The sequence below is a fragment of the Alosa pseudoharengus genome, unplaced genomic scaffold (assembly GCF_046254945.1).
Source record: "Alosa pseudoharengus isolate Yale_2024_CS ecotype anadromous, Long Island Sound unplaced genomic scaffold, YU_APseudo_1.1 YU_APseudo_1.1_scf_1, whole genome shotgun sequence".
In the NCBI taxonomy this organism is placed as follows: Eukaryota; Metazoa; Chordata; class Actinopteri; order Clupeiformes; family Clupeidae; genus Alosa; species Alosa pseudoharengus.
In genome coordinates, this window is record NW_027468564.1 from 29,991,075 (window position 1) to 30,006,778 (window position 15,704).

Genomic DNA, 15,704 nt, shown 5'->3' on the forward strand with positions numbered 1-15,704 from the left:
AGCGGTCGGGAGTGGGACAGAATATTGCGGGAGCGGGCGGGCGCGGGACTTTTCAAGCAATTTTTAGTGGAAGGATTCCCTAGACAGCATGTGGCAGCTTTTGGTCCCCATAGTGACGTGGAGTGTTTTTATCCATACTAAATGTGTACGTGTAGTCGTGTACTCATCTCTGCTTGTGGGCATGCTGTTGAACTGTGACATTATAATGAATGCCTGGCAAGAAACAAACAAAAAAAAAAACACAGGAAGAGGTGGATCTGTCTAGCACACAGGAAGCTACATTTACTGCATACCCAGCCACATTGCACACATACACTCAGTGTTTGGGGGCACAACAATGCTATATGACAAATGCAAGGCACCGTATAGTACCCTGGTGTATTGGGGGCCTATTAGGAAGAATACAGATACAGTAAACAGACACCAGATATACATCATTTGACAAAGTAATACACATCACCAAAGGATGAGGAGCCTGTGCATTCTCATATTCTGCCTGAGTTCAGGTAAGGATGCAATCAGCAACAATGGCTTTTGCTTTCACTGTATTGTATTGTAGTGAATTGTATTGCATAGCGCTGAATCAACTACGTCATTTAAGTTTCATACGTGACTGAATAATTCTGTCGTGCTGTTCTAGAGTTGATATTCCGTTGTTCTGAGTGTTCAGGGTAGTTCATCATCAACGTCATATGTTCTATGTTCTAGAGTTGATATTCAGTTGTTCCGAGTGTGCAGGGTAGTTCATCATCAACGTCATATGTTCTATGTTCTAGAGTTGATATTCAGTTGTTCCGAGTGTTCAGGGTAGTTCATCATCAACGTCATATGTTCTTTGGATCACAGGTGCTTTGGGTTCTACCAACTTGAATGCATATTTGGATGGAGCCGTCATCATTAAGTGTAAATATGAGTCTCAGTACAAAAGCAGCAAAAAATATTTCTACAAAGGCAGACCATCGGATTATGGTAAACATGTGAAGTGGGAGGTTGAGGGGAAACTCTCAGGAAATGGAAAGTTCACTCTGTGCGACACAAAGAAAGGGTTTTTCATGGTGCTGGTCACTCAGCTGACAAAGGAAGATGAAGGGGATTATCAGTGTGTTGTTGACAAGGCCACTAAACCACTGTTCTCAGGTATTACACTGAGGATTCTTTCAGGTGAGAACATGGACCCATCTCCCTACTTTATTTCACAAATATATGCAGAAAATAAGTTTGAAATATATTAGGCTGTGGTCTATAACCATTTTGATAATTTCATTGAACATTTCATTTCATTTAGCAGGCCCATGTTGTGGACCCCCTGTGGCTAAGCATTTTACCATAGGGGACCAAGCCAGCATAACCTGCAACTTCGATGAAACAAGCAAGCACAGAAATAAGTACCTGTGCAAGTTGGAAAACACCTTAACCTGTTTCAAACTCACCTCAGTGTTGGATCCACAAAAGCGTAGGAGATACAATGTGATTCGTCATCAGGACAATTTGCTCCAGATCAGCGTGACTATCCTTTACTTTGACACAAGTGACACTGGGGATTATTGGTGTGGAACCTCTGACCTACATGACCGTTTCTTTGTCCTGACAAATAAAGTGAGGCTGATGTGGCATGGTGAGTGGAACATTATTCGGGGCTGACGGCATTGTAGCTATAGCAACATGTAGTTTGTGGGAGGTGTGAGTGACCCTTTTACTGCTTTGTTTGTTAGCACCTTTAAGTAGGTTTCCTTTGGCTGAATACCACTTTAACCACAACAGGATGCAACTGAATGTGAACAGCATGTGTGTTTGTCTATATGTATGTGCCTGTGTGTGTGTGTGTGTGTGTGTGTGAGTGAAAGAAAGTGAGACAGAGAAAGAGAGAGACAAAGAGGGGGGGTTAAAGTGAGTATCACATAAAGATATTTACGTAAAGATATTTTGAGCCTAGTCAATGGCAGGCCCGGGGTGGGTAATCGGGAGAATCGGGAGAATTCCCGGTGGGCCGCTTCACTTTTGGGCCGGTCGAGGAAAAAAATATTGACATTTGTCACGTTAGTCTAACTTCTCTTAAAGTAGGCTACACGTTCCGCATTCTGTGCATGGCACCGTTGCCTCTGCATGGGTTGTAGCCTACCGTGTGAGGGAGTTCTCCCCTCCCAAAAAGAGTTGGTTGGGTCCATATAGCCCGTCTTTCCCAAAAAAGTTTTCTCAGATACGGATAGCCGGGCCGGCCTAGCCATAAGCGTCAGGAAGGATGGATGGTAGAAAGAGGCCAGGAGGGACTGAAACGGCCAGTTAGATGATGCTAAATGTGCCAAGCTTCTAGATTAGGCCTACAGACAGGCAACTGGTAAAGAGAGATAGCCTATAGGCAATGATTATTAGCAGTTATGTAAGGGATAACGGCCGCCGAGGTGTCCTGTTATACGGAATTAATGGACGAGGGCGAGGGGCAAAAACTCCCCGACGCGCAGCGGAGCCCAAGCCTTGCCTCCGCCCAAGTCCATTAATTCCGTATAACTGGACACACCTCGAAGGCCGTTATCCCGCTTATCACCCGGTTGCCACTGTAAATAAACACGCGGTTCTGTTTAAAAAGAAGCTCACTAGTTCAGCTTGTTGTACAACTTTAGCATGGACAGTTAGCTTGTTTACAGTTGATTCCATTGTTGGGAAGCCTCACTGATCTATAAAGAACACTGGATAGACTATCCCATTGTTGCCGCCCCATCAACAATGAAGCCAATGGAATCGGAACACCGCCGCCATATTGGGACCACTGCACTGTAGAAAATGATAGGCTTACAGTAGAAATGCATGAAAAAAGTGAGGCAACTTAATTACTCGAAAATATTAGGGGGGAAATATAAACCTATTATTTTTAAATATATAGTCTTTAAAAAATCATGGGCATTTACTTAAATTATTCATCTATACTAAAATGTGTAAAATATCTCAATACAATTAACGTAGCCTATTCAAAGGAAATTTCACTCCGGAGGGCTGTTTTAAGGTCGAAAGGTGAAACAGCATATTGCTCGACGTCAGTAGCCTATGCCTCGATCTAAATGTAGGTTGCAGAACGTTACAAATGAACATTACAGCCTCACATTTGGTGCTTAATAGGCTATGCTGTTACGGCTTCGTGTTTTCCCCTTACAGTGTGACAGAGTGGCATATTACCCGACATTACCTTATCCATTGGTAGGCTACATTTTTAAATAGTGAAAACACCGTTATAATCACCCACTTTCGATATTGGCGCTTAGGCTACAGTCGGTAGGCCTATTTTTAGTTTTAACTTGACGTGAAGTCATAATCCCATAGCTCGAATCTGCCCATTTCTTTCCAACTTAACCAAGTCATCCCAAACATTTGCACAGACATATATTGTCGAGCACGTAGCAGAGTTTATATTCTCCTGCTGTCTCGATTCGTTTGTAGGCTAATAGGGTAGGCCTATATGTTCTCTACTAATCAAAACTGCAGGTGTCTATACCAGTGGTTCCCAAACTTTTAATAGGCATGTACCCCCTGAGACATTATGAAGTTTTTTTTAAATTGTTTTATTAATATTTATTTTGATCAATTTTGTAGAGAATAGTGAATAGGATCATAAACATATGATACAAATCTCATCAATAGTCTACAAATGTGCTGAATATAATGATTTTAAATAGATCTGCACCTAGGCTATCTCACACACACTCGTCTTGTTGAATGCAGTGATCTTATCGGCTAGGTGCTTGTCTTTGCCTTGTAACTGGAGATTTAACTCATTGAGCTTTCCAAATATATCGCTAAGATAGGCCAGCTTCGTCAAGAAATGTTCATTAGTGAACGTGCTTGCAGATTCAAACATGCGCTAATTCCTCCAAGAAGAGGCGACTCGGAGCTCAAACACGCGACAGCACTTTACCTCGGGAAAGCCTCGCTGTGAAACAGCAGCCTACAGCCTTTTGGTCAGCTCCCATCTCCTCTCAAAGTGCGGAGAATAGACACGCTTTTAAGGGTCGGGTCTTGATGAAATTCACCACTCTCACAACCTCGTTCAAAATCTCATTCAGGTCGGGACTAACTAAGCTGCCTTGACACGAGCGCTTCCCTATGAATAACACAGTGCGTCCATTGCGCATCAGGTGCTACCTGGGCCTAGGCTACAGATAAAAAATAAATAAAAAAAAACTCACGTCAGTTCGCGCCCCACCTGGCATGTCTCCGCGACCCACAGTTTGAGAAACGCCGTTTTACCCTCCATGTTTCCACTCTCGAATATTTTGTTAATGCGGAGAAAATACGTTTTTAATGTGGGGTAGGCTACGCGTACCCCAGTTTGACAACCGTGGGTCTATACTATGAGAATGCAGCTGCCATTGAAACGTTCTTTCTCAACAGTGAGTTGTTAAATTATGTCTTGACTCTTTAAAAACAAACCTCAAATCAAAAGTGAAATGTGGAGTCAGTTCTTTATAGGCTATGTGATGTGATGACAAGGCCGTTCTCTATTCACTCTACGCACGCAGCACAGCCTACCAGGAGAAACAACAATTCATATCAATTAATATTAATTAATTAATTATCAAATAATATTAGGCCTATAGATCAGTCCTACAGTACAATTGCAAGCGACCATATGCCACAGCGGGCACAGGTTATTAACGTCCTCATTCTCCTACCTTAAAACTTTATGCTATCCTCGAACTCGTCTGCTGCCCAAACATTAAGCCAAGAACCGTTCTCTGCCTCCTTTTTTGTATTTTCTATCCTCCGTTAATGTTCTTTTTTTCTAGCTACCAGATTTGTTAACAGACATTTCCCCCTAGTTTAGCCTACCGAGAACATCTCTTGATCTCACTTGACACTTGCAGATGGGCTAACGTAGCCTAGGCTACTAGCCTATTCCCCACTGGGGATGGGAAACTTTTGATACATTTTTTAAAATAAATCGTTATCAGCCATCTGTAACAAGCAACGTGCTGCTTGCGAGAGCTGGCCTTGCACGCATCTTCTCTGATCTGAATCGGCCTAATCATAGGCTATGATGGACACTGCAATCAATGACAATCATGTTTTCAATTTAATAAAAATTGATTACGAAATCATACTGCAAAATAAGGCTATATCACCTGGGGAAAGAATGCAGGCAGAAAAGCGACGGGACTACGTCCGGAAGAAGTTGATAATTGTTCAAAACCCCAATGTAGGCTAGCCTATGATATGACAAAACTATTTGTATTTGTAAGAGCTATTGCATACTGAAATATAGATATGGGCCTATTAACATTGTTTGTCTCCCCCCTCCATGCTAGGTCGATCGCAGAAATAAAAAAAATTGTGAAAAAACCTATAGAAATAAATAGGATACTGGTCTCTTTGAATGGAGACCTCTGTCTGTTTTATATACATGATTATAGCATTATTCATATTATTATCACGCCCACTAAACTTCTTCCAGACAGGCTACATTGACAACATTAAAAGCCTACAGTGATTTTCTCCGTGGGTGCAGCACACAGTAGCCTATAGCTAGATCATTTTGGTGAGGTTTCAGAACGGAGCAGCGTAGTTCGGACTCGCAAGTGGTCCCAATATGGCCGCCGCGCCGATTTCACGGAGGCTTCAGGTTTGTGACGTAGTTGCGCTATCCAGTGTTCTTTATAGATCAGTGGGAAGCCTGCAACCAAAAGATTCTAGAGCGCTGCAACCGTCGTCCTACTATGGTTGTTATAGTTACCATTCATAAGCATTGATATGGAACGGTGTCCTGTTATTCAGAATTAAAGGCCACCCGCCAGCCAATCAGAAAAGAGTATTTATTCTCTCCGGGTGATAATGGGCTAATATTGGACGTTTGTAACGTTGTCAAGCTATTTGAAAGCAACATATTACATTTCCTAAAATATTAGCCTTTTCTATCCGATTCATAGACTTTGCAGTATGCAAATATTAATAACAAAACTGAAGTTTGATCTGTGTAGGCCTCCTATGCGGTAAAAATTGTAGCCTCTGAGCAGCAGATCAACCAGTCGACCACTGAAAATGATGAGCCCGAAATTAGTGATGAGGAGGCCATGACTACAGGGACAAGTAGAGAGGATAAATTAAAGTTATTTAATGTAAGAAAGAGCAAAATATGTATGCTACATGATGAACCTATATGCCTTGTTTGCTTAGAAGAGGGTGTAGTAAAGGAGTAGGCTAAATCACCATATAACAATATAGCCTACCCATGCAAAAAACATGTAGCCCTAACATTAGTTCAATATACCTCTTTGTGGAAGCGTGGGATAGGCTACATTTCAAAGGCTTTCTTTCTTTCTGTCTTTCTTTCTTTCTGTTTTTGTTAACTTGTGGAATAGTGGAATATTTTTTGTTAACTTCTCAGTTGAAGTGAATTAATATAACCTTTACACATTTGTTGAACCATGGTACTAATAAAAGCTACAGGATAGTAAGAGCTGAAATGTTGCTTCATTTATCCAATTTCCACCACTATGGAAAACGTGGGCCGGTCTTGGGCCTGAAACTCCCGGGCTGAAAAGTGGCCCCACTCCGGCCCTGGTCAATGGTTTAAAGTAGCGATTTACCCCAAGGCTATTTCTGTATGTCATTTCATTGCAAATATATATTCTAGTCTTGCTCAAAAACTACTCACAATGACACTGTTAAGATTCCCAAGTATTGTGTGATGTGTGTGTGTGTATGTGTGCAATGTGTGTTTGTGTGTTTGTGTGTGTGTGTGTGTGTGTGTGTGTGTAGTTTTGTTTTGACAATGAAGGCCTTTGTACTTTAGCAGTTGTAAAAAAAAAATGTTTTCATGTTGGTCTTTCAGAATTACCCTCATCCACACCATCATCATCACCATCAACATCAACATCAACATCAACAACAACAACAACAACAACAGTAACAACAAAAACACCAACAACAGCCAGAATAACACAAAGCACATTCACTCCTGCATCCACTTCATCAGCCATTTTGACAGCATCATCAGCATCTCCCTCATCCTCATGTTCTCCATCACTCTCCCCATATGGTATGGCTTATAGCATTATTAATTATTATTAATGGTATTTAATTGTATCAGTTAATAATAATTCATATTATTAATATTAAATATTAAACAGAAGTTCACCATTATCTTCCAAAACTGGTAATGTTTGATGTTGCAGTGACATGAGGTTTTGCATTAGAATCCATCCCCAATAACATGATTAATTAAATTCAATGAATACCATAAACCTAAGAATAACCTTGATCAAAGTATCATCAGTGTCTCTACACATAAACTCGAGCATTGAGAACATTGTAGTAGTGCCCCTAAGATTCCCATTCATAAGGCCATTTGATCCGAAAATGACAGCACGGACCAGCTTAAAAGTGGCGCTTCCGACATAATTATGTTTTCAAACGAAAGTATGACTCGGTTACATTCACAAAACACCCTAGTTTGCATTTTGCGCTTTAACAATGAGTACCACTTCTGAAAACAATTTGCTCTCCAAGTATGAGTGATGACCAGGGCCGGAGTGGGGGCACTTTTCAGCCCAGGAGTTTCAGGAAATTGGATAAATAAAGCAACAGTTCAGCTCTTACTATCCTGTATTTTTTTTTTATTAGTACCAATATTCCTCCATCCGGCCCGCAGGCTATAGTTTGGGGACCACTGCTCTAACCATTTGAGGATCAGCCATTAAACACCCAGTCAATACAATGCCTTGTGACCTTCTAAGATAAGACAGATAACCGTTGTGTGGAAACTTTGAACTTCAGCAATGAAAACAAAAATTGCTCCCCTAGAAGTGTGGTTGCTAGTGTACTGTCAGAAGAGTCCTATCGGTGGAGACTGGACACATGCATGACCTTTCCACCGAGTGTCCGATGTTTCTCCAGTCCAAGCCCACATCCAGGAAAATGCAGAAACTCTAACTTGCCATTGCATCATCACCTTCTGGTTATTGTACCATTGATCATAAGGAAATGTAGCCTGGCTAGCGCCACCACTTCTCAATGAGACGTGGTCTGGGAACCAAGCGTTAATTTTCTCGTATTTGAAAAAAATGCCCAGATCCGTTTATTGGGTGCCACGGATGTCTATCAAATGCGTCTGTGCATAGCTCATCATCGTCTTGCTTTCCCCCCTGTTCTGTGATTGGTTCCCTATCTGAGGCAAAAATTAGGGCGGTAGTTTCCAGGCTGCCTTAGCAGCGTGAATCAAATCGCGCGCAAGGCAGCATGGGAACACCCAGGCTAAAGGAAATGTACAGGCTGTTTATTGAGGGAAGGTTTTATTGTCTACCCTTTTCTTACCTTTATTATCATTCTTTTCCAGTAACACCCTGCACATGCATCCTCTCCCTATATATTACTACCCAGTCTGTCTTTCATAACCCCTATAATCATCAACTACCCAAAGCCACTCACTGGGAGACATTAAACTGGCCCATGGAGTGACCTCCTGATTCCCTCCATCAACACCACATTTACGTGCATGGAACAGCCTATGAGTTACCTGCATGGAGTGTATTGTTTTGGCCTGTTGGACTTTAACTGCTGACTTTATTTAGCCTAGAAATCTAGACGCGCCCTAGCGGCAGCAAATTACATTTGCTGCTAGGGCTAGTCTAGCAACTCTCTGTTGGCTTGTGAGCTCCAGAAATCGAAACTCAATCAGGCCAATGAAATCGTGTATAGTCGTTAGGTGGGCTTAACATAATGATTGATGGCAGAGTTGCAACGGTTTGGCTTGAATTCCCTGCTACTTGAAAACAAATAAGATGGATGTTGCTGTTGGCGAACAGTGTGACACGAGTTAAGCTTTTATTAAGTTGGCAAACGTTTGAACTAGCCAACTAGCTCCGCTGGTGGGAAACGCATGGGACTCATAGCGCTGCCGCTGTCCTATTGCGTGCAGAGGGAATTTGAAAGACAACTGATTATCCCACCCTCGGACTGAGCACTGCGAACGGTGAGTACCCAGACCCTACATTTTAATGCGGGTCTGGCTCGTCAGGCTAGACTTTATTAGGATCAAGGTGCAAAGGGCAAGTTTCATTTTGATAAGTCACATGACAATAGCTCCATATATTTTTTACAACTTGCTACCTTGTCTTTTGATTTTGTAATGGTATATATTATATTTCCATAATCAATTTACGCCAGACCAGAAAAAGGCAAACTGTTAGCTTTCATCGAAATGGACATTTCTCAAAGATGCCATGGATGGTGTCACTGGGAGTCAAAAACATTAAAAGATTAATGTTTGTTTGTTTGTTTGCTCTCACCCATCAGGTGCCTCCATTCCTGTGTCGCTGTCACTGACAACCATCGCCGTGACGCTGGGAGCCGTGCTCCTCTTTATTTACTTTTGCCATAAGAGGAAGAGACAGACACAAGGTCTTGTTACTCAGCCACAATCCACATCTACACCACTAGTGCAGTGCTAGATCAAAACATGCTTGTGCTACAATAAATTAGCTGTAGTTGCCAGAGTAGAATGCTTGCATGTGTGGTATTCTGAAACTGTCCTTAAATAAAATTTGGGAACTTTCGCTTGTTTCTAATCGGGACCATGCAGTCAGAATTGTTGTTTGTTTATCGAAAGTACAAAAGACAATCCAAAGTAGGGTATCTGAAGTGTCAGTCTATGAATACATACTTTTTAAAGTGTTTTTGAATAGCCACTGCCAACCTGTGGTCGCATGTTGCAAAATCCGCTGAATAATTTCATGCAAGCTAACAACATCCAGAGGCAGTCTTTATTGTTGAGGTCAGACATAACCACAATCATCCAAACATGTTAGTTAACCTGCTCAACACACCACACACTTGACTTTATATGTATCCTCTTTTTTTCTACAGGACACTTCTCCACATCAATCACAGAGGTAACAAATGGAATAAAAGTTTTTGGGGATCTACACATTGGCATGAATATATGTTGATCCTATCAAGACACGGCCCAAATACATCCAAACTTTATTCAAGATGTACTTTAACCACAACTACATGTTTATGTCCTTATGTACAGTAACTGTAATCTTGAGAATTTGTTAGCATGTTAGCTCACTGTTCTGTTACTGACGTGTCCTCATAGATCTCTTAGCACTCACATTTCAAAGTAAATGACACATAGATAACTATTTTATTAATTTTAATCAAAGATTATACAAGCAAGATAGTTTGTCATAGTTCATGTCTAAGGGCGCAAAATGGGGATCAAGTCCTGTCTGCATAAAGAGGCGTGTCATTGACGTATTGTACGTATGTAGCAATCGGCCAACAGCATCAGAATAAATAACAGGCAAAAGGATTTGAGGATCATGGAAACGTGCCCAAATTTCACATTCCTAACTCTAAAGAACCAAGATCTTAGCATATGTGATGAAATTCTGAGCTATGGCCATAGACTTAAATGGAACAGTCGCTGCCTCTGGTCTGCATAAAGGGGGATTCTGACCCCACTTTGTGCGATCCGGTATCCCGGAAGTGTCTCCTGATGAAATATCTTGCTCCGCCTATGTATAATCTTTGTTTTAATTTAAAGTCTTACGTTGAAAGTCTGATGTTGAGTCTTATGTCTTAGGTCGATTACGCAGAGAGTGTGTATGAGGAGATTAATCACCCTCGCATCTCAGGGTCCACAGACGCCGGAGCCAGAACTGTGTATGCCACTACTCAATTACCCACAATTCCCTCTGATGATCCAACATACTCTACTGCTGATGCACCCACAATCTCCTCTGATGATCCCTCAGCCTCTACAGATCAAATACCCACAATTCCTACTGATGATTCCGCATACTCTACTGTGAATTCACCCACAATCTCCTCTGATGACCCAAATGCTGATTCACCAAACACGCCAGCTGAAGACCACACCTACGAGATGGTGGAATTATCCACCAGACCATCTGATGACCTCACTGATAATCCTGTCACAGAAGAGGATTCCACATGCATCCTCTCCCTATATATTACTACCCAGTCTGTCTTTCATAACCCCTATAATCATCAACTACCCAAAGCCACTCACTGGGAGACATTAAACTGGCCCATGGAGTGACCTCCTGATTCCCTCCATCAACACCACATTTACGTGCATGGAACAGCCTATGAGTTACCTGCATGGAGTGTATTGTTTTGGCCTGTTGGACTTTAACTGCTGACTTTATTTAGCCTAGAAATCTAGACGCGCCCTAGCGGCAGCAAATTACATTTGCTGCTAGGGCTAGTCTAGCAACTCTCTGTTGGCTTGTGAGCTCCAGAAATCGAAACTCAATCAGGCCAATGAAATCGTGTATAGTCGTTAGGTGGGCTTAACATAATGATTGATGGCAGAGTTGCAACGGTTTGGCTTGAATTCCCTGCTACTTGAAAACAAATAAGATGGATGTTGCTGTTGGCGAACAGTGTGACACGAGTTAAGCTTTTATTAAGTTGGCAAACGTTTGAACTAGCCAACTAGCTCCGCTGGTGGGAAACGCATGGGACTCATAGCGCTGCCGCTGTCCTATTGCGTGCAGAGGGAATTTGAAAGACAACTGATTATCCCACCCTCGGACTGAGCACTGCGAACGGTGAGTGCCCAGACCCTACATTTTAATGCGGGTCTGGCTCGTCAGGCTAGACTTTATTAGGATCAAGGTGCAAAGGGCAAGTTTCATTTTGATAAGTCACATGACAATAGCTCCATATATTTTTTACAACTTGCTACCTTGTCTTTTGATTTTGTAATGGTATATATTATATTTCCATAATCAATTTACGCCAGACCAGAAAAAGGCAAACTGTTAGCTTTCATCGAAATGGACATTTCTCAAAGATGCCATGGATGGTGTCACTGGGAGTCAAATACATTAAAAGATTAATGTTTGTTTGTTTGTTTGCTCTCACCCATCAGGTGCCTCCATTCCTGTGTCGCTGTCACTGACAACCATCGCCGTGACGCTGGGAGCCGTGCTCCTCTTTATTTACTTTTGCCATAAGAGGAAGAGACAGACACAAGGTCTTGTTACTCAGCCACAATCCACATCTACACCACTAGTGCAGTGCTAGATCAAAACATGCTTGTGCTACAATAAATTAGCTGTAGTTGCCAGAGTAGAATGCTTGCATGTGTGGTATTCTGAAACTGTCCTTAAATTAAATTTGGGAACTTTCGCTTGTTTCTAATCGGGACCATGCAGTCAGAATTGTTGTTTGTTTATCGAAAGTACAAAAGACAATCCAAAGTAGGGTATCTGAAGTGTCAGTCTATGAATACATACTTTTTAAAGTGTTTTTGAATAGCCACTGCCAACCTGTGGTCGCATGTTGCAAAATCCGCTGAATAATTTCATGCAAGCTAACAACATCCAGAGGCAGTCTTTATTGTTGAGGTCAGACATAACCACAATCATCCAAACATGTTAGTTAACCTGCTCAACACACCACACACTTGACTTTATATGTATCCTCTTTTTTTCTACAGGACACTTCTCCACATCAATCACAGAGGTAACAAATGGAATAAAAGTTTTTGGGGATCTACACATTGGCATGAATATATGTTGATCCTATCAAGACACGGCCCAAATACATCCAAACTTTATTCAAGATGTACTTTAACCACAACTACATGTTTATGTCCTTATGTACAGTAACTGTAATCTTGAGAATTTGTTAGCATGTTAGCTCACTGTTCTGTTACTGACGTGTCCTCATAGATCTCTTAGCACTCACATTTCAAAGTAAATGACACATAGATAACTATTTTATTAATTTTAATCAAAGATTATACAAGCAAGATAGTTTGTCATAGTTCATGTCTAAGGGCGCAAAATGGGGATCAAGTCCTGTCTGCATAAAGAGGCGTGTCATTGACGTATTGTACGTATGTAGCAATCGGCCAACAGCATCAGAATAAATAACAGGCAAAAGGATTTGAGGATCATGGAAACGTGCCCAAATTTCACATTCCTAACTCTAAAGAACCAAGATCTTAGCATATGTGATGAAATTCTGAGCTATGGCCATAGACTTAAATGGAACAGTCGCTGCCTCTGGTCTGCATAAAGGGGGATTCTGACCCCACTTTGTGCGATCCGGTATCCCGGAAGTGTCTCCTGATGAAATATCTTGCTCCGCCTATGTATAATCTTTGTTTTAATTTAAAGTCTTACGTTGAAAGTCTGATGTTGAGTCTTATGTCTTAGGTCGATTACGCAGAGAGTGTGTATGAGGAGATTAATCACCCTCGCATCTCAGGGTCCACAGACGCCGGAGCCAGAACTGTGTATGCCACTACTCAATTACCCACAATTCCCTCTGATGATCCAACATACTCTACTGCTGATGCACCCACAATCTCCTCTGATGATCCCTCAGCCTCTACAGATCAAATACCCACAATTCCTACTGATGATTCCGCATACTCTACTGTGGATTCACCCACAATCTCCTCTGATGACCCAAATGCTGATTCACCAAACACGCCAGCTGAAGACCACACCTACGAGATGGTGGAATTATCCACCAGACCATCTGATGACCTCACTGATAATCCTGTCACAGAAGAGGATTCCACCTATCTCCTGTTGGAGTTATCAACCAGCTCCTCTAAACATCCATCGCATCCACTCACTGAATTACCCACAAATCCTCATGGTGACCCTTGTAGACCTAAAGACAGCGATCCCTAGCCAGATAGCGAAAAGCAGTGATTAATTGTGGAGATGTAGAGCATTTTGTTCAAAACTAGCCCTTTCATGCGCAATGTCCACATCTGTGGACAGTAACTTTAACTCTGATTTCTATTTGTTTATCATGTTGATATACTCCAATCCACTTGAGGGCAGTTTTAATAGATCCATTGCAATATATTAACAATATGTATCATCTTATATTTGGAATATTGACTGCTTGATGACATCATCAATTCAACATGGCTGATAGTAATGGCCATGTGCTGAATGCTCCAGGCATATCTGTAAAAAGTTTCTACTCAAGAAGGCAAAATCAGGTGAAAAAAAATATTATGGTGTACAGGAGAGTGTGTTGAACAACTCTATGTGTTCAGAAATGAAATTTGATGTAAAATACAGTTTGTAGACACTAAAAACCAACTGTCCACGTATGTGGACGTTGCGCAACAGAGGAGTTAAATGACCAAAAATCTGATTTTGTAACTAGGAAGGTTTTTTTATTTGTATTGTTCAAATATGAATTTAACTACTTTAAATTACAAAGAAACAAACATTTTGTAATATATTAAGACATTAGGTGGTGACTAAGTGGTGTACACACACACACACACATACAGTACACACACACACACACACACACACATACAGTACACACACACACACACACACACACACACACACATACAGTACACACACATACACACACAGTACACACACACACACACACACATACACACATACAGTACACACACATAAACACACACACATACACACACATACAGTACACACACACAAACACACACACACACACAGTACACACACACACACAGTACACACACACACACACACACACACATATACAGTACACAAACACAAACACACACACATACACACACACACACACACACACATACAGTACACAAACACACACACACATACAGTACACACACACATACAGTACACACACACACACACATACAGTACACACACACACACACACACACACAGTACACACACACACACACATACAGTACAAACACACACACATACAGTACACACACACACACACACACACAGACATACAGTACACACACACACACACACACACACAGACATACAGTACACACACACACACACACACACACACATACAGTACACACATACAGTACACACACACACACACACATACAGTACACACACACACATACAGTACACACACATACAGTACACACACACACACACAGACAGACATACAGTACACACACACACAGTACACACACACACATACAAACACAATACACACACACACACACAGTACACACACACACACAAACGCACACACGCACATACAGTAGTAGACACACACACACATACAGTACACACACCCACACACACAAATATGTTTAAAAATATGTTACATGCTAAAAAAAGTAATATGCTGTTCATAACATTACAGCAATGATTGTAAAATCAATCAGTTTTTGAAACTTAAAACATTTTTCAAATCTTTCGAGATGTTTGTAAACATTATCTTCTAATTGACATGGTAAAAAATATTTTTCTGCAGTTAATAACATAACCAACATGATATGATTGTAAAATCTACTTTTTTTTAGCTGGACAAATATTTTTAAATCATTTTATATGTTATCTCTTACAAAATATGTTAAAAAAATGATCAAATACTATTATAAATAACTCTATTTAAATGTTTAACGGTAACACTTTATAATAACTACACACAATTCAATATTTATTAAGCCTTTGTTACTTATTAGTTAATGGTTTGTTCATCATTAGTAATTTCTAATTTATCATCAGTAAAACATTTGTTCACACAGTTATACATAGTTTGTTCATAGTAAATAAGCCTATATCTTAAATATGTTTATACATTATTGTTAATACTTAATAAATAATGCAATATGTTTTTAATTAAGTAATATTTCCATTATTTAACAGTTGTTACATACACATGCACTAATGATTAGTTAGGGTGAGGATACATATTTTATAAACCACTTCCTAATA

At 40.7% G+C, this 15,704-nt stretch overlaps 1 protein-coding gene across 1 annotated transcript; it reads left to right on the forward strand.

Moving 5' to 3' along the window:
* The first annotated feature begins 335 nt into the window (after window positions 1-335).
* Window positions 336-14,139, forward strand: LOC143118254 (uncharacterized). Its single transcript, XM_076279347.1, has 10 exons — window positions 336-506; window positions 847-1,161; window positions 1,286-1,615; window positions 6,818-7,024; window positions 9,280-9,384; window positions 9,850-9,875; window positions 10,574-10,946; window positions 11,891-11,995; window positions 12,461-12,486; window positions 13,185-14,139. Exons 1-10 carry the CDS (start codon window positions 467-469, stop codon window positions 13,668-13,670), a joined length of 2,013 nt encoding a protein of 670 aa, XP_076135462.1. The 5' UTR covers window positions 336-466; the 3' UTR covers window positions 13,671-14,139.
* The last annotated feature ends 1,565 nt before the right edge of the window (window positions 14,140-15,704 follow it).

Excerpts from the sequence above, each read along its gene's own strand:
- LOC143118254 (XM_076279347.1), top strand. The coding sequence starts at position 467 with ATGAGGAGCCTGTGCATTCTCATATTCTGCCTGAGTTCAG. Across the intron at positions 9,385-9,849 it reads GAGGAAGAGACAGACACAAG|GACACTTCTCCACATCAATC; the intron begins GTCTTGTTACTC and ends TTTTTTCTACAG. Across the intron at positions 11,996-12,460 it reads GAGGAAGAGACAGACACAAG|GACACTTCTCCACATCAATC; the intron begins GTCTTGTTACTC and ends TTTTTTCTACAG.